The sequence below is a fragment of the Amblyomma maculatum genome, chromosome 6 (genome assembly GCF_055883805.1).
Source record: "Amblyomma maculatum isolate TAMU_Amacu chromosome 6, ASM5588380v1, whole genome shotgun sequence".
Classification (NCBI taxonomy): domain Eukaryota; kingdom Metazoa; phylum Arthropoda; class Arachnida; order Ixodida; family Ixodidae; genus Amblyomma; species Amblyomma maculatum.
Window position 1 is genome coordinate 22,134,400 of NC_139349.1, and position 20,033 is coordinate 22,154,432.

Sequence of the window (20,033 nt, forward strand, 5' to 3'; positions counted from 1 at the left end):
CTGTAGGTACATGCATACGTGAGAATTTCACGCACTACTTTCTTTTTGTTTTTATAAGGGCAAGGCAAGCGATTAGCGGACAAGGTAAGCTGGCATCAAGGAATCTATGGCATGTTATAGCAGTGATATTTCGAAAGAGTAAAGATTGCAGACAAACAGCGCCGCGCTTACTCGGTGAGCACAAAATGCGGACCCTGGGCAACGAGTTAACTAAAGATCCACTAGCGAACAGCAAGCAGAATGACACCGGCCGGCGTCTTCATACGAGAAAAAGCCGCACGGACGTTGATATCTCGATTCGAAGACTATGCACACATAAACAAACCCAAGCGAGAAAAAGGAATACCACCACCAAACTGCAGCTCGGCGGTTATAACCGCGTGAAACGAACAAAAAAAAAAAAAAAGAAAACCTACTATTTCGCAGAGAAACCAAAGCAAAAGAGAAAAGGCAAGAGGGAGATGGGAATGAGGGAGGGAGGGTCTGGGTCCAGGCGAGCAAAGTGCCCCGGTGGCCGCAGCTTCCTTCCTGCAATTCGGGGCCCGTTTTGCTCGGCGATCGGACCCGGGCCCCTATCAGCGGCCACAGCCATCTATCGTGGCGCCGGCCGCGCCGCTTCGGGTTTCCTCCCCGGAGTCACCACCTCACCCACGCGCCCCAAGACAAAGAAGAGGCCGCCCAGAGCCCCGCGGCGGCTTCACAGGCTCCCCCTTATATAGCCGCGGCGTTAGCTACAGGCCTTATCGCGAACGACACCCCTTTTCGACGAAGCGTCCATCGGGTCGGGCCAGAGGATCGTTTCACTGCCGGCCGGCTGAACTGGTGTCTTGGGCCCCCCTCCACCCCTTCTCTGCGCGCGCCCGCACAGCACCAGGCACCGCTGGCGGCGGCGCTGTAAAAGGGACAGCGGCAGCGGGTGGTGACGACCGCTTAGCCACGTCCGGAGCTGAACGAGAAACACAAACCGACCAGGTCCGGGAAAAACGAAAGGAGAAATAGCCAGAAAAAGCAGGCAACGCGTTTCGCCTGCTGTTTGACTGGACGTGTTCGGTGTGCTGTGCTCGCCGGCGTGGCTCCGGCACGGTAATGAGGATTCTGTTTCCCAGAGCAGGGCCTGGCGCGGGCAGCCAAATCGATACGCTTCTGTGGCGTCACTCAGTCGCGTTATGGCGTGATCTAAATGGGCCAAGGGATTATATGTGGCGGTATGTGTTGTATTGGGTTTAACGTACTGAAGCGACTCTGGCTCTTAGGAACGGCGTAGTGGAGGGTTCTGGTTCAACTTAGGCCACCAGGTATTATGTAACGTGCACTGTCAATATGCAGCACGTTCATGCTCTTCGCCTCCATCGAAACGTGGCTGCCGAGGCCGGGTTCGAATTAGCTACTCAGGTTCAGTACACGAGCACCGAAACTACTGAGTCACCGCTGAAGGGGGCAGCTGTGCCACGAAAATAATACCCGCTTGAAATCTAACAGCAGTAAACTGATCATTATTTTGGCGCTTCGTGGTACGACACGTTCAAAGCCATGGGTTCAATTCTGTCACATCGCGCTAGTCCGCATGTAACAATCTCATTGGAAAGAATAAATGTGCTATTATGCTGTGTTTGCCAGCAAGTTGCCGTACGCTGCAGCTGAAACGTAACGTCTATTTTTATGGGCGCTTTTTAAAAACTATAAGCATTATTCATCTGATCTTACAGTCCGCAAAATACTAGTGAAACAATCAAATCGATAGGCCACAAGACTGACTCTCGAGGCTGAAGTGCTGTGTAAAAACACAGCCTAAGCTTGAAAGTGGCAAGAAGCGGGTACTGTATGAAGAGCGAATAATATCAAGGATTCTGCGATATGGCCGCGTTGCGTAAAGTCACGACGGACAATTTCAGGAGCATAATAGTTAAGGAGCCATTTTGTGTGCAATCCTTAATGGTATACGCAATTTTCCACGCAAGCGTACAAGAATATCCCTCTATGCTTAGTTCTTGGTGAAAGTAGTGGAAGCGGTTCACTATGCTGGCTATCCCTTTACCTCCTTTCCATCTTGTGTCCCATAATATTCCAGCAAGTTCATGGATGCTGGATGCCAGAGTTGTGACCATGGGATTGTTTTTTTTTTTTTTTTCCAGTAAGGACGTGATAATGCACACACTCACATCAACTACGTGAGCAGGGCTGCTATTCGCCTTCACACTTGGACTGACATCGAACTCCCACGTTAGGCTTTTGCTATACCTGTCGGGCCTTGTGCTCAAATAATCAGGCCCTGTGCTCCACCTACCTGGCCGAGGTAGACGTTCGCCGCTCTTTCGCAGAAAACTTGCTCGTGCAAGCGCCGAAACTGATGTATACGCTATCCTCAATCGACGCTTCGAACTCTACGATTTCGTAAAGGGTGCATATAGGTTCCAAAGCGCGCATTCGCCTGATTCTTTGTAAGTTGTGCGACTCGACAATTGAATGTTCTTGGCCCTAGATGACACAGTGCCGAGAGCAATTCCTGATCACAGCCCCGTTCAACTAGTCAGGGACATTTTTTTTTTTTTTGTATTTCCCAACATGTTCTGCTTCAGTTGATCACCACACTAGCACCGAAGTGCTCGAACATCCCTACCAAGCACGAGAAAAGCAGGAAGGATGCCGGTTGCGTGCCTGGTCTACACAGCCTGGTTACTTCTGCCTGCACAGTTCTCGCCGTACACAGCGGTACAGTGGCAAAGCCATCTTGGTAGGCTCTGACGCTTGCGTGCAACTCGCAAGTCGTGCTAATAGCTCCACCGAAACAGCAGAAGCCGCGACGTGGCTCGAAGTGCTGATCGAAAAGGCCTTAAAAAACTTCTTGCAGTGCCTATTATGTTGCATGCAGCTACTGCGAAACAAAAAAAAAAAAAAAAAGAAAGGAAACGGTCCGCCGCCGTGTCGCAGGTCGTAGTGACCGCGACTGCACGCCACAGCAATTGCTCGACTGGTGCAGCGCGCTCACCTCGTAGGCCGAAGAGAGACGCCGTCGTGGCCGACGTGTCGCCTGGGCGACGCTCTGACCGAGGGCGGGCAGGCGCTCGCGCCACCGTTGTCGTCCGCGTGGACGCGTGCCTGTGTGCGCGTGTGGACGCGCGCGCGGCTGACCGGACACGCGCCTCGTGCCCCTTTCTGGCTGTATTTTCTGCTGTCCCCCCTCCTCCTTCCCGGGAATAAAGCTCGCGCCAGGCACGACTCACCTTCTTCAGGCCCGCCGCTGTCGGGGCTGAATGGGGCGTCCAGCGCGGGCCCTTTGATGAGGCCGGCATCTGAAACGGCCGATTGGCTTGTAAATTTCCAACGCGTTGACCAGGCGTGCAACGAGTGTTCCCCTCGCTCAGTAGTCGCGCGCATGTGTGTGCGCGCGAAGGTGCCACGTAGGCGCACGAGAAACCGTGGTCCCGCCATAAGCGCGCTGTTGCGTCGTGGAGACGTCTCTTTTCCGGGAGTCTGGTGCGAAATTGTGCTGGACAAGCAGACCGGAGCGGATGTCGTTTCGTTGCGGTTCGAGAGAAAACGTAAACAAAAAAAAAAAATGCAACATTTGCCGGGAACAGCACCATCATGCCGCCGAGAACCTGACCTACGCGCTGAAGTCAATATTCGGGAGACATAAAAAAGATACGCGGTAATTGGAAAAGCCGCCAAATCAACATGCGAGTGATCGATGTCACTTGAGTCCGGATGATGCGGTATATAGAGCACACTGTTCGCGGATCTGAATGCCGAAAAGTTGCACATATATACGAGAGACGCCGTAATAGAGAGTTATGAATTAATCTTGGCCATTTGCAGTACTTTAACTAGCACTGACATCGCTGCCGCAGGTAAGCACACACATAAAGAGATGAATCAGTGATAGGTCACCTTCGGGCATTACGCAGGGAAAGAGCAACACCAGATAGAACGAACATCGTAAATATAAACGGGGGCAATTGTATGCACTCTTTGACTTCCTGTAATTGGTCCAGCGCATAAGCGCCAGAATGACTTTATTTCTAAGCGAAAGTACATTTAGGTCATCATTATACCGTCATAAAGATATTGCAGGGACTAGACTTCCAGCTACACTTTGCCGTGTTTAGGCCGTACATAATACCCGTCAGAAGTGATCATATTTGACTTGGTTGAGAGCCAGTATTTATTACCATCCGTTGAATGAACAACACAACGCTGTGGCTCCAAGAACTTGAGTCTGTGAGGGTTTCTGTATTGAGAGACGACCCGTAACGAGGGCTATCCGCTGAGCTCATAACAAACTTCCCGTCTATCCTGCATGTTAATTGCAACCGCTGTGCAGATGAAATATAAGAAGCCGAGTAAAGGTCGTCTTGAATTTGAATTGTATGCAAAGTCGGACCTATAGTGCAACCTCGCCACTATATCTCATGAGAGAAATGCAAACTTCATCTATGCTGAAATCACCATTAAACTGTTTCTGCTTAGCTCCTATTTTCGGCGTATTCCTGCGCAATGTGCTGTCGACTTCATGCTAAAGTGCAACCCTGCAAGGTGCTGTAAAGGGGCGATCAAACAGCAGGAGAAGAACTGACTTTAGAGTGGCGAATCCTTGCCAGGTATACTTTCCTTTGCCGCAGAAAGCAGATTTAGAAAGTTTAAAAACAAACCTATATCATTTGTTGGCCTCTGTTATATGCGCGAATTGTTATTACAGATGTTTATTAGGCTGAGTCTTTAAAATTTGCGCGAGCACTGCTTTCCTTCTGGAACCAACATTTTTCTGTTTCTTTTTGTTTCCCCAAAATAATCATCATGCTGCCACCGCAGCGCTTGTCTTCTACTCGACTGGAAAATGAAACGCCAAGCTTTTATTTAACACGTCTTTCAAAGCGCTAAGTAACAACAGCGATAAGGCCCGAGCAGTAATTTTCGGCTTTGAAGCTCCTAAAACAGTGCGAACAAAAGTACCCTGAGTGTTACCACGCTTTGTACATACGGAGGATCTTCCCCGCCTATATTTGCCCACCTGCCCAGAGAGACGTCAGCTCCGTTCACGTACATACATCCCAGGCCGGCAACTACATCCATCATCGTCCTTTACATCACTTCTTCTCGGTTAGATTTCTCGTGTACTGATCCGCCCCATTCATCGGAATGAAACTGGTAGCGATCCGTGGCCCGTCATAAAACCGACGAAGCGAGACGAACGGCGTGCGTCGGATTGCAAGCCCGAACAGGCACAGCCCCGAAGAAATAGGCGGCGTTTTCATTACCGCCGCACGCTCATAGACAGATATACTGCTTTGACTTAATCGGCCCAAGACTAGCAGCAATTAGACATACGTCCAATCACGAGCAGAAAGAAGAAAGGCGGCAAAAAGTTCACTGGCCAAACAACTAGCTTCTATAAAGCCACATGGTTTGCTGCGGCAGCGCCTTGCAAACAATTGTTTTTCCGCAGGAAGGCGTGCCGCTGCGACGGATACCGCTCGCATTTGGTGCCGAACACCCTGGTGTGAACGTGTACGACATCCAGGGGATCACTGTTAAAAGCGTCAGATGTGACAGTCACAAGAACAGCTCTTGGATTTAAATTTTTGATGGGTGGTGTATTATTGCTTTCGGGGATGTTTAAGTGCTCAAATATAGCGTGCCTTCAAGTCAGCTGTAAGATCGCAGGTGGTCCGACGACGGCTTCCAACGCGATCAATCAGTGGTGGCAGCTCACCATCTTATAATGGAGCCGGTTTTTGTTACCTTTTCAATCCTGCACTTATGTGACACGTTGAAAATGAAGCAGCTGAATTTCTCACTCGCCTTGACGCAATCAATCCAAAGAGCATAAACGGACCCCCCCCCCCCCCCCCCCCCCTTTTCAGAAAGAAAGATGCAGGGGACGTTTAAGGCTGATCAAACCGATATATTTCCTCTGTCCGCATTACGCTCTTCGTTGTGAAGATGACAAAAAAAAAAAAAAGAAAAAAAGAAAGAAACCGGGGACGTATTAGCACTGCTTCTGTATTGCTATTCTATTATGCCCAGAAAGCGCAGGATTAAGAGTTAATGCAGTTAGCTTGATTCATCATTATCATCATAATCATCGTCATCATCATCATCATAGTCACGATTATACCCACTGCAGGGCCAAGGCTTCTCAAATACTCCTGCAATAAACCCTGTGCTGTGCTAGCTTAATCCACCCCTGCGAACTTCTTTACCTCATCCACCCACTTATAACTTTCTGCCCGTGATGACATTGCCCACCTTGTCCATTAGCGCATACATCTGATTTCTGCCTATGCCCAATTTCTTCTTCATCGCTTTAAGGCTTCCCCCGTTACTTACAAAAAGAAAAAGAAAAAAAAGCTCAATTTTCTCAATGTAATACCTCCTTGTATCGTCCACTTTGCGCTTATTGATTAGCTTTGATAGCTCTACGAATTCTATCTGGTTTGTTGGATTGCAAGTCTCCGAATACTTCCTCTAAACAAGCTTTGAATAGTACTGGCGACGTCGTGTCTTCTTGCTTAACACCTTTCTTTGTGGGAATTTTGTCACTCTTTTTATGCAGAACTATGGTTGCAGTCACTATAGATATCTTTCAGTACTTTCACATACGGCACGTCTACACCCTGATTTCCAAATGCCTGTATGACTGCCGAGGTTTCTACTGAGTCAAATTATGTATAACGGCTGGTTATGTGCTGAACATTTTTCTACCACCTGGTTTCATGGCATGGATATGATCGAGAGTATAGAAAGCCTGCTTGATCCTTCGAAAACTTTTCCGAAAGATCAAGCAGGTTTCCGAAACCAAAACCATTCCAAAAACCTGCTTGATCTCTTGCTTAATTGAAGTCTAAGATTGTCCTGATTCCGTTAGCGATTACCTTAGTAAACACCTTATATGTAACTGATGGTAAGCCGACTAGCCTGTAATTTGGTTGTAATTTGAACTTGATTACCTGGCTAATAATTAACGAGCGTTTCTTTTTACTAGTGACCAACGAAGCACATTAGTGAAACTGGCGCTTCCAGGAAGCTAGCAAAGCCTCTTTTTTCTTCTCCTCTTTTTTCTTTTAATTTGGTACAGTAGGAGTCCTCGCACTCCATAAAAAAAGTTCACACATTAGAAATTGTTCAAAATTGGCGTCTTATCGCAGGCAACCGTTTGTTAACCCCGCCACTGGATGAAACGAGTATATCACAGTAAAAATAACCGTTTAGTACATAGCCCCGCGTGTCCAGCCCAGGCCCGTAAAAATACAGGCCAAAGCCTGATCTGGGCCACAAACACCTCGCATGTCTCAGACCCGCGCATAAAATAGCTCTACCCTGTTTGAAATTGGGATCTATCCGAAGGCCTGAGCCCGTGCAGAGTTCTATAGTTGAAATATTTTCATTTTGAAGGTCGACAAGTCTTCCCAGATGATTTGGTTAAGCTCGAACATTACACGGAGCCGTATTTCCTCGTTCAGGTTTCATGCCTGTCGCTCATTGTTGTAGTGTCTGTGGTTTAATTTATTACCCAGGTTAGAATAAACGGTCTCCAGTTCCTTGCTTCCGGAGATGAAGGCCTCAACTGCAGCATCCCTTCTCCCAACCAGGCACTGCACACATTGCGACGCATCCACTGTTCTATGCTAGATGAGCTTTCGCTTTGGAAACCACGTTTTGTAAAGCACCACCTGCTGCCCAGACATTCACATTCACAGAAAGGCAATGCAATGCAAGTCAAACGACGGTCAAGTGTATACGGTGCCGTAACGCATACCCAACGCGCCTTGTGACCTTGACCAAACAATCAATTCGAGTGACAGTCCAGATAAAGGTCGCGCCGTCTACAGTACACGGCCATGGTATCCGGATTTTGCGAATTTGAAGCAAAGAAACATTCGTACGTCGAGATGGGTTGAAAGAACCAACAACCATTTCGATAGGATGTATCACGCTCACCTAGCTTCCGGGAGGCCAGAAAGGTATTGAGGATGTCGGCCGATCGGGCATCCGTCCTTTCTCGGAAGTCGGCCGACGTGAGCGCGCACAGCGCTGCTCCGTTGTCCGGGAACCTGGCGGCGTCCAGCGCCGGCAGGCCGAACTTGCGGCTCACCCAGCAAAGCCAGGCCGAAATGTCGCTGCCGTCCCATTGGCTCGGGTCTGCGTCGAAGAAAATATAACGAATTGCGTTTAATTACGCTCATTCGGCCGATGTATGATTACTCGGAAGAGGTTAACACCAACACTGTAACACTTGCCATGTGTTACGCTATATATATCTACTGCTTGGGGTAACAAGGCTCTGTTCGGCAAGATAGTTTCGTGCGTTGAGAATACTTATGCAGTAGACATCAGACCTCTTTGTTCATGCAAGTTGACAATCCCATGCCCACATCGGGCCTGTTTCAAAAACCCGCTGCCCTAATTGGGTCGAAAATTGAAAAATCAGGGGGTGGACACGGCAACAAATGTTCCATTCAGATGATGTTCCTAAGGCTGTGTAAGACAGAGACGTTGCTATAAAAAAAAATGCACAGCATCGTAAATAGTGCATTTCTCAGCTGACAGGCCTTTTGACGTACTGCAACTGGCTGAGGCCGGAATTTCGTTCAGAGGTTCGCAACCGGAGTAATTAAAGTACTCTGGCGAATATTTGAAATATACCAGCGCAGGCTTCCCTTAACGCTTTGTGGCGCCGTGTACATAAATAGTTGGAATGCATTCGTTATATCCTATGAAATCAACTCTGATTCTTCTTAGACGTTGCGGACGGTCGCTGTGAAATTGTGTGTGCCCGTCCGTGACTGTGTGACGAGATGCACATCATTGACAGCATGCCAATGGACAGCACTCTTCCCTTCCAAGGGAAGGAAAGCGTAGCAGGGGGCGGCAGAAAGTTAGGCGGGCGGATGAGAAAACGTTTGCAGGGGTCAAGTGGATGCAGCTAGCACAGAACCGGGTTAATTGGAGAAACATGCATGGGAGAGGCCTTCGCCCTGCAGTGGGTATAGTCAGGCTGCTGGTGATGATGATGATGATGACAGCACGCCACAACTGTGATAAAGCCACGGCGAGGATGCTCGGGTAGGAATATGCGGCAACATCCAACCTGTCTTAAAAGACGTCATACCCATAAGTTAGGCTTAAAGTGGAAACGACATTGAGACGCGAGCAAGCTTCGGTGACCGGAAGCTGCAATTTTTTTTTTTTTGTCTCTCTCTTTTGTGCGAGTACGAAGTAATTTGGTTGCGCCAGGGAGTTTTACGGCAAGATGTCCCGTGCTAAAACCAACCAGAACTGCTCGACAATGGGATGCTGAATCCGCAATTTGGATATCACTGCTGGAACTTCAGCTGGCGGCACATAAATTTAAATATTTTTCCCTCGTCTTGACTGGATTTCATTGTAGAAGTAAGCCAAAAGGACGGTGAAGACATGCCAGATTTAGAAAAACGCTCGAAACGTACAGCGGTCGTATTTTCTGTCTTTGTGCTGAATAAGCAGCTAACAAAAGCTGTTCGTATAGGCCTTAATTGCACCAGAGGGGCAAAGTTTGCTAAAACAAAATGATCTGGGTTTGTTATGACGTATTTACCGTATTTACCGCATTTAACAAACATAACGATGCCATTGCCGCTCCTCCTGGGTGCGGGGTCGTAGTATACATGCAGTAGCTTTTTGCAGCGCGTAGCCGGACAAGGACAAAGACGGAGAAACAGGTAAGACGCACAGGCGCTGATTGTTCCTCCTGTTCCTCTGTCTTTGTTCTTGTCCAGCTACGCGCTGCAAAAAACTATGGAAAAGCAATTAGCCCGACAGCTTGTCCTATGCAGTAGCTATCTCTTAGTACACACTTCTGCCCCTTGGATATTATTGCAGCCGTCGTATGTGGAGAAACAACTTTTTCATCAATATGTCGCTCCAATAAGTTAAAAACGCTAATTTTGAGTGCGATGACATTTGGCATAGAGAAAATAAATAAAAAAATAAAGACATGGAAAATGGACGGCAAAAGCAAGAAATGACTCCTTGTTTTGCAAAAATTATACATCAATTAAATAAAATAATAGACGAATACTACCAGAAGACGAAGTCATGTACTGATTGCTTCTAAGTTATAGTTCAGCGCAGAGAAGTTTACGAAAGTGTGACAGAGCGAGCTACATTTCATGTGCCTACAAACATAAACATCGGCAGCTGCGTGTCGTAGATTTTTCCTCGACGATGACTTTTCTTTCAGACTTCACCCACTAAAAAAGACACCACTTACAGCGTGCTTTGAGTCAGCTTCTTATAGCCCTCTGGGCACCGTACAGAGCGAGCTCTATAGTCTGCACAAGCACATTAAGGCGCGTGAGTAAGCTGCTACTAAGTAACGCTCCGCGACCGACAAGTTCATGCTAGGAATGTTATGACCGTGTAACACCTTCGCTGCCAGCTCACCTTATTTATTTCGGAGACAATGCCGACTCCTAAAAAGGAGACATAAAAGAACACAATGAGCCGGCATTCATCCGTCTCACGCGCGAAAATGACGTCAAAGCGGTCGTCGTGTATATCAAGAGTATGTAGAGAAAGCGGCTGCCGCGAGCTGCGGGGCGCTCAGAGAGCGCGACACCAACGACCCCCGCCCACGCGCATTCATCGAGACGGAGGACCCCATTGTGGCCGGCGCGCGCGTGCGGCCGCACGTGAGTCAAGCGCCGGCCCGTGATTCAGTGGCCGCTCAGGTGTGACGACGGCGTGACTGGTGGTGACCGTGATTTCACCCTGGCTCTCCCGCGGCCATTAGCGTGCTCTTATCTGAGCCAGAGGTGAGTCGGCGTTCGGTGCTCAAGCAGGAAACGGCGTAAAAGGCAGAAAGAGAAAAAGAACGGAATAAAATAAAAGAGATGGGTCAGAAACACGGAGGTTCGGGGGTGAAAAGCAGTGGCAGGAGTAACAACAGCAGGTGCGCGGCGTAGACGCAACACCAGCGTGGCCAGCGCATTCCGTCGTGAACAGTGGTTACGCGCCTGCTCACGGTTTGGTTCAACCCACGATGAGCGTTAAGAAAAGAACGGGGGGAGGAGGAACCGCGAGCAGAAGCAGCCAAACGGTCGCTAAACTGCGCCTTTCATAAGGGGTCAGGTGAGTAGCCCTAGCCTGTAGACGACAGAAGGCTGCCACCGAAATTGAGCGCAGCGCGCCGAAGGCTGCCGGTCGAGATCGGAAGGTGCATTCCATCGGATGCCCCCGTCCGCTCCGGCATTCCGCAACCATTTGGGACCGCACCGTCTAGCGCTGTGGGAAGTGGAGGATGAGAGAGAGAGAGCATTCCAGGCGGGCATTCCACGCTGCGACGCGCGTATTCACCACCGCAGCATCCGCATATCGGTCATCCACTGCTGGCCACTTTAACGTCTCTATCTTACACCAACGCTGATCTGCACTGCCACTCTCTCTTCGATTAGTGTAGTTCTGCCTCTCCCCTCCTGCGCATCTTCTTTCACTTAATCCCTCGTGCATAATGGGTGCGATGGAATGAAAAACAAAGATGAGAGATCACTTGCAGCCGATTTATTTTTTGCAGCAAAACAAACACCACACATTCTTGAGTGACAGAAATTGAGAAGAAGAATCTGTGGGGAAGGTGGATTTAGGAGAGGAAAGGCGTCATGTGGCTTCCCGAGCGATTAAAGCAAACCTCGGATTATTCTTTTTTATGCTGCTCAGGATTGGCTTGCCAAGGAAAAGCAGCAGAAAGAAAAGAAAACGCTGCGGGATACACGGACGAAGCGAATGGCAAGAGCAAGTCTCCTCGCTGATGTTCTTCGAGATTGCGCTCCTTCGTCCAGAGAGTAAGGGACCGGTCTATTCGAGCCTCGGTGGCTCACGCGTGTTTGCGCAAACACAAAAGAAGCTCCGGCTAACAATCGCCTCTTCGAGCGAGCGATAAAACACGGAGAGGAACGACGGTTGGGCATGCAGGTGAGCGTACCTGCGGCGGATGGATATGGTAGCCCGGACAAGCCACACCCTCGACACCAGAGGGCAGTCGTGACCAATATGGCGGTTTGCCGAATGTTCGCGCGCGCTCGCGCTATTGGGGACGCCTGCCTCCGTTGGCCGCCGGGGTAATTAAGGGTCACCCGACGCGTGACCCCCGATCTGGTTTCTTGCGATTTTGTACCATTTTTCTTCCTTTCTCTCTAGACTTTCCCCTCCCATCCGCGAGGGGCGTTACAAGTTTCTTTGCAGAAACTTTGACGCAGAACAACGAAAGGCGAACAGCAGGGGTTCAGGCGGTGAGGCATTTTCATATACGAGCATGCACTATTTCCTACGCTTCGTTTTAGATAGCCCACTCAGGGGCACAGAAAAGAGATGCGGGGCTCAGTAGCGTGTGTAGGAGGTTACGGAGGGTTGGGGTACATTTCGAAATACGAGCTGAAGCTCTCAGGGAGATGGAAAGAGGGGATAAAGTATATCCTTTCCAGGTAGAAATTATGCAGATGGTTTTGTGAGACTGAGCTCAACATCGTTAGCGTACGGCGCACGATTTTCTTCTACAACTAAATAACTGTTCTGCTAACCGAAGAAGGTAGCAACGTAATCGCTAAGTCAGTGCTTGAAATAGAATGCATTTGCACTTTGCAGAGGGCACGTCTACCGCTGTAGTATTCTTCTAGCTCTTAAGCCTATTTGTCTCGCTCGTTGTTATTTGGCTAACTGCCCGCTTTCTTTACATATAGTAAAAAATTACGCTCAGTGGACGACGTGAAATGACGTTAAGGGTTAAGGAGGATTTGCGCACCAAGCAACGGTTCGAGCTATTGCGCAGGGATCGATCTGAATTATTTTTTGCATGTGCTCTGCCCGCTACTATCCACTGCACTATACGGCAAGGTATACAGCAGCACGAAGTGGCTAATTTGTCTCCGACTATATTGTCTGGCAGCTAGTATTAAGGCCACAGACTGAATTTAAGCAGCAAAGTTTCCGCTGCTTTAACTGTTACCTCTATGTATGACATATTCACCTGCGCCGAGCAACAGAAGCTTTGGCTGAGTTTAAGTGATCACTTGACTTTACATAGCAGCATCTTTCATCATTTGTTGTATTGCGACGTTATGACCGAGATAGGATGGCGGATTCACATAGCTGCCTCTACAGGACGGTCAAGTGTCAGATGATCGATTCAAAAAGCAGTGTAAACGAAGTAAGGATGACGAAATAATTAATGCGACTGAGGAAAGGTTAATGACTCATCATTGACAAGCAGAGGTAAGTAGGCACATTTCCATTTTCAGACGGTTATGTACTGCACAAAACTGACTCCATTATATAATGCAGAGTGCTAGCTGAGCGGCCAACATTAATTCGGTTATGTACAGCAATTTATTCGTTATACGTTGCACTGGGCAAACAGCGCCAGCAACGCCGAACTGGGCTAACATTCAACACGAAACCGTCAACTTCGCTCCTAATCAGGACGTCCGGGATGAACCTGCTCAGTTGGCCGATGCAGGCACTCAATGTATACACAATCCATCTCTTTCCTCCCTCTCCTTTTATGCGCACAACCACACTCTGGCGCAACCTTAGATAAGACTGAAAAACACGAGCCGCAACAAAACGATCCCGCCTAATAATGGTAACAGGACCAGAGAGGAGCCAGCAGGCGGAACTGCGGCTCTCTCTCCCTCACTCCGCCCGAGCTGACAAGCGGCTCAAATTGAAGCGCGTCGAGCGGGAGGACCATGGGTGCGGCCTCACGCGAGCATGCGGATAGAGTCGGCGATGAGCAGGCGGAGCCCGCAGGTCTACCGCGCGGTCTCCGGGGCGTAATAGTGGTGGAACGATATCAATAAACGTCGCCCGTTTCGTCGTCGTCCACTGCGCCGCCGCGTAGGTCCGCATTGCGCTGCTACCGTTGTACGGGGCAGCGGCAGCACGGCAGCCGGACACAGAGAGAGGTGAATCCGGGTCGGAGGTTGGCCAGTGCGCGGACCTGTGCGCGGGACGCTGCGGGCGCAATGCGCGCGTCTGTCGCTCAGCCGCCGCCGGCCGCACCCAGGTCACCGAGGTTCCGTAGCTGACCGCGCTGCCTCGTCTCCGGCCGCCGGCTTGCTTGGGACGGTGCGAGTATTAGCAGCTGGCAACGAGGGCAATTACGATGGGGATGATTATGAGTTGGCTCTGTGCCCTTTCGGTGGCTGCTCCGTCTTTTCTACCTTGACCTCACCGCGCGTAGATGCACTGTCTCCTTCTTTCGTAATCTTCTCCTTCTCGTCACAAAGTGTATATAGATATGGCACCGCAGCGCAGTTCCGTGTGCACCTGTGTTATGTGAGGAGAGGTCAAAAGCCGTGGGAGCAGAGCACGGGACTGAATATTATTAGGCGATATGGCTGCTACTCTGTTTAGAGTAGCCTGTGCACTCGTAATGCAGGTGTTCTTGCGTTTCCTTGTACAATTTCTCTAGGTATATATTGTTTTGTGTATAAAGGATGGCCACAAGAGGTTATTGAGCTTTGAGCTGATTCAAGGATAGGCGAGAAAATTAAATATCAACGGCTTACTTCCTTATCCACCCCCAACCTCTCCCTCACCTGATTAGTTTCCGAAAATTTTGAGCTTACATCGACATCCTGATTATATATAAGCACATTTAAAGTTTTTTTCTATATATTGTTTTTACACTCGACAATATTTTTGGAGGAGGAATACAGCAGTAAAAACATACCACATCATTGACGAAGTGGTAGCAAACTGTAGTTAACTACCTTTAGAACTCTTCATTCTCAGTGGACGTGCGGACTAAAGTTCAGTATACTCCTCTCACTGTGCGGAACCTAAATAAATATTCCTAAATACTAATTTCGCGACCTTACTTGCTAAAAAAAGAGGAAAAAAACGGAAGGCTGTTGTTCAATCTCATTTACCAAAGTTTGTCCCCCCCCCGCCCCCTACCGCGATTTCCGTTTTCTTTTTTTTTTTTCTCATTCTCTCTTCTCTGGAAGCAAGTATCAGTACGTATTGAAGGAATAAACAAAGGTATACGCGGCCCCAACAAGAAAGAGGACAGTCAAGATGTTACTTATGCAATAAAGTTAAACATGTCTCGAGGTCCGTCCTGAGGGAGACTATATTTTGAGCAGTGTGTCTCTCACTCATGTTTAAGGGGCAATCATTTATTTGAATGCAAATCACACCGGCGCTACCTGTGCGCTTCTTCTGACAGTGCGTTATATCAAATGCTTTCATCTAAATGCGTAAATAGATACGCTCATGTATGTGAAGCTCGCGGCAAGTTCAATTTTCATGATATTGTAGCTTCTCAATAGCAACAAGCTTCCCTTATAGAGTTGCAAAATGAATGAGTCAATGTTGAAAAAACAAAAAATAGTGATAAAAGTATTGTAAGGTAACGCGAAGGTCGGACTTGGGGAATCAGGCTTTATTGCAGACCTGAAGCCTTGGTCGCACACTGCAGCCAAACACACTCCGCGATGACGATGGGTATCTACAAGAGGGAGCAGGATGAAGATGAAGCAGCACTACGGTGGCTGCAGCACGTTCAGCCGTGTGGAAGAAGAAGCGCCACACAGTGCTCACACTATTTCGCCCGCGCAGTTGAAGCGGCCAGCCTGGCCGCAGTTAGTCCGCAGGATTGCGCCGAATAAAAGGTTTCATACGTGAAACGTGGACAACTTCAGTGCCACGGTAACGACTGTCCGGAGGAGGGTGAAGAGGAGAGACGCGATAGTTGACCGGGGAGGTTTTTGCAAGAACTGTGTAAGGACCAATGTAACGGTGCTGTAACTTGTCAGAAAGACCAGGAGTGCGTAATGGGGTCCAAAGTAACACCTCGTCGCCGGGACGGAACGAAACTTGGCGATGGGTTGCATCATAGCGGCATTTGCGGTCTTCCTGGCTGGCTTCCGTGTTGACGCGAGCAAGCCGGCAAGATTTGGCCACTCGGGAAAGGAACTGGTCAGGAAGAGAGGGCGAGGAACTGGCATGTGTAGAAAGGAAAGAGGCGTCAAGAAAGGTAGCAGGAGAACGGCCGTAAACGAGGAAAAACGGGGTGTAACCTGTGGTCCGCTGTACAGCCGTATTGTAGGCGAACGTAACAAAAGGAAGTATTACGTCCCAGTTTCGGTGGTCCTGGTCGACGTACATAGACAACATGTCAGAAAGCGTGCGGTGGAACCGCTCAGTCAACCCATTGGTCTGCGGGTGATAGCTGGAGGTCAATTTGTGATGTGTGGTTGAGGCCTCAATAACTTCGGCTACAATCGTCGACAGAAATGTCCGACCACGATCGCTGAGAAGCACTTGAGGGGCCCCATGACGCAGTACGAGCGATTCCAAAAAGAAGGTCGCGACCTCATGTGCTGAGCCATTAGGCAGGGCAGCGGTCTCAGCGTAGCGTGTTAGGTGGTCGACGGCGGTGACGATCCAGCGATTACCTCGTGCGGACAATGGAAGTGGCCCGTATAAGTCTATGCCAACAACGGCAAAAGGAGTAGCTGGGCAAGGTAGCGGCTGTCGTAGGCCAGCAGGAGGAGAAGTTGGCCGTTTGCGGCTCTGACATGGCAGACAAGAGGCGACGTATTTTGCCACACTTGAGGCGAGGCCTGGCCAGAAGAAACGGGTTTTCACGCGGTGGTAAGTTTTATGAAAGCCTAAGTGACCGGCTGTAGCATCATCGTGGAAAGCCGCCAGGATACGGGTGCGAAGCGCTTTCGGAATAACGGGGACCCAACGGGTGCCTTCAGAGCAATAAATATAACGGGACAGCACGCCGTTGTCAAGTTTGAAATTTTGGAGTTGTCTGCGCATCCTAGCGGTAGGAGGGTGAGAAGCACCGGTGAGAAGGTTGATTAGGGAAAGACAGTAGGGATCGGCTTGCTGGTGTGAAATAATGGCGTACCGATCTGGAGCAGCGGCAGGAGTAGCACAGGGGATGTTTGGAGCTCTGGACGACATTGCGACGCCGAGGGTGCACGCAGGAAGGCGCGAAGAAGCACTAGGTGGTGATTCTGGGAGCGGGCAGCGGGAAAGAGCATCGGCATCTCGATGTTTGCGACCTGATTTGAATATGACATCGAAGTGGTATTCCTGCAAACGCAGAATCCAACGGCCAAGGCGTCCAGTCAAATTTTTGAGGGTTGATAACCAGCACAGAGCGTGGTGATCGGTAACGATCGTGAAATGGCGGCCGTAGAGGTAGGGGCGGAATTTCTGAACTGCCCAAACGACGGCGAGGCACTCTTGCTCTGTGATAGTGTAGTTGCGTTCCGCTGGTGTTAGAGTTCGACTGGCAAACGCAATTACTTTTTCCCGAGAAGCGGTGTCACGTTGCAGAAGTACGGCGCCGATACCGAGGCCGCTGGCATCGGTGTGGAGAATGGTAGCAGCAGTGTCGTCGAAGTGAGCGAGAACAGGGTCCGAAGTGAGGGCATTCTTTAGGGTTTGGAAAGCTTTTTCGCATTCTTCGGACCAATTGAAAGTAGTACTGTCGGTAAGGAGGCGGTGGAGCGGTGCAGCAATGGTAGCGAAATTGCGAATGAAACGGCGAAAGTACGAAGACAGGCCAAGGAAACTGCGTAGTTCCTTAGTCCGTTGAGGGCGTGCAAAGTTCAAAACTGCAGCAAGCTTGTCAGGGTCGGGTCGAATGCCATCGCGGCTGACGAGGTGGCCCAGGATCTTGATTTCTTTCTTGGCGAAATTACACTTTTTTGTGTTCAGCTGGAGACCGGCGGATGCTAGGCACGTTAATACTTGATCAAGGCGGCATAAATGATCAGAAAAAGTCGCAGAGAAGATAACTATGTCGTCCAGGTAGCACAAGCATGTTTTCCACTTAAGTCCTCTAAGAACAGTGTCAATCATGCGCTCAAACGTAGCGGGGGCATTACAAAGTCCAAAAGGCATGACATTGAATTCGTAAAGCCCATCGGGAGTAGCGAATGCGGTTTTTTCTTTGTCGGCTTCGTGCATCGGTATCTGCCAGTAACCGGAACGCAAATCCAAAGTGGAGAAATATTCGGCGCCCTGAAGACAGTCGAGGGAGTCGTCAATTCGTGGCATAGGGTAAACGTCTTTGCGAGTGACTTTGTTAAGTGCGCGGTAATCAACGCAAAAACGCACGGAGCCATCCTTTTTTTTGACCAAGACGACCGGAGATGACCAGGGGCTAGCTGATGGCCGAATAATGTCTCGTCGGAGCATATCATTCACATTATCTTCTATGATTTTACGTTCTGATAAGGAAACACGATAAGGGCGGCGGCTAACAATAGAAGTACCTTCTGTAATAATGCGGTGCTGTGCAGAAGACGTTCGGCCCAAGGTCGGAGAAGTGACATCAAAGGAGGCTTGGTGTTTTCGAAGTAATTCCTGCAAAGCTTGGCGGTGAGTCGCAGGAAGGTCGGGATTGATGGTGCCAAAGAGAACACAGAGAGAAGCATCAGAAGAAGCTGCTGGTGAGGAAGAGGGGGCGGTAAGGGTGGTGAGGGACACCGGGTGAATGTCCAGGGCACAAGGAAAACATGTCCCTTTAGTCAGCACAATGGGCTCTGGCGAAGTGTTCGAAGCAGCGACAAGCGCTGTGCCATGCTCAAACCGAACAAGACTTGGTGGTAGCGCGATTCCACGGGTCAGATGGCGATCAGAAGGCACGATTAGCACATCTCCGTTATCAATGTCAGTAGCAGTAAGCGCAACAAGTTGTTCGCATCCAGGGGGCAACACTGAGTCAGTAGCGGCAAGTAGGCGATAACGGGGCTCGGGAGGTTCAGAAGACGGATCGCTCTCGGTCATGTAAATGACCCTGTCGCGACACGAAATGCTGGCTGATGCGGCAGACAGAAAATCCCAGCCTAAAATAATTGGGTGAGCGCAGGGTGACATCACGGCAAATTGTACATGGTGGCGGACACCATCAACAAAAACTCGCACAGTACACTTAGCAGAAGGCCGAATTATTGCACCATTAGCTCCACGGAGTTCAGGTCCATCATAAGGCGTTTTCACTTTTCGCAAGCGGGAGCACAAGTCAGTGTGTATCACAGAAACAGCGGCGCCCGTGTCAACCAAAGCCTCAACAGACAAACCTTCAACCCGCACTAAAATAATATTCCAGGGACGTTCCGGAGGATTTTTGGGATGGTCGAAGAGTGCAGTTTTCCCTCCTAAAACTGCAGTGGTCAGTTTTCCGACAAGCGGGGGGTCGTCAGAGAAGCTTGACGGAGAGGCGAGGTTGAGCGGCGAAAAGGCGAAGTAGAACGGCGTCTTGAAGGCCTGTAACCAGCAGGCGGAGCGGGGCTTTCTGGCGGGGGTGATGAACGTCGGGGATAATCAGGGAATGAACGGTGGTTAGAGCCGGAAAAGCGAGGAGGGTAGTCTGCTTCAAATGATTCGTAGCCGCGGCGTTCATTCTGGAGCCTGCGACGACAGAAGCGGGAAATATGGCCTCGGTACCCGCAGTAATAACAAACAGGGCGGGCTGGGCGCCAGTTAGGGTAGTATGTCGGCGCCGCGGCAGGTGGTGCCAATGCAGCGACATGAGCAGTGGTAGGCGCCGGTGGCGTAGGCGCTCCAACTGCAGTATTCCTAACTTAAACTTTCCTGTCACTGTTTAAGGAATTAGATCTGAATCTCTTCAGAGATTATGGGTGCCAGTATATGGTAAGCCCGCATCAACTGTCAATACAAGCGTCGACAAACCTTTTCTAACACTGACCAAAATGCTCATAGGACGGAAATTACTGGAAAAAAGTTCACCAGTTTTGAACAGACGCTTACAAAAGCCTATCTACAAAGAAGCTTTGTGGCCTCTTAAAGGAACCATTAATGGATTATGCCCCTAAAAGGAACCATTAATGAATTATGTCCCTACTTAAAAGTTAACCATGCATTGAACCATAACGAAACCTGCCATGCACTGAAGTCAACTTACCCAACTGATTTAATTGCTAGCCGTTTTATGCTAACCGATGTATTTAAAACTAAACCCAGCGTTAAACCTAAACTAAACCTGAACGCATCTGCAGTAAGCGACC

At 49.4% G+C, this 20,033-nt stretch overlaps 1 protein-coding gene across 3 annotated transcripts in view; it reads right to left on the reverse strand.

Annotated features, from left to right (window-relative positions):
• LOC146185248 (uncharacterized) overlaps positions 1-20,033 on the reverse strand; it is a 64,046-nt gene that overhangs the window by 27,091 nt on the left and 16,922 nt on the right. For 2 of the 3 annotated variants that reach the window (XM_084606209.1, XM_084606211.1), the window contains exons 2-3: positions 7,939-8,139; positions 3,222-3,290 (exon numbers count right to left, since the gene is read on the reverse strand). In XM_084606209.1, coding sequence (XP_084462335.1) covers positions 3,222-3,290; positions 7,939-8,139 — 270 coding nt within the window. The remainder of the gene's footprint in view (positions 1-3,221; positions 3,291-7,938; positions 8,140-20,033) is intronic. The other variant, XM_084606210.1, reaches the window with a different exon arrangement.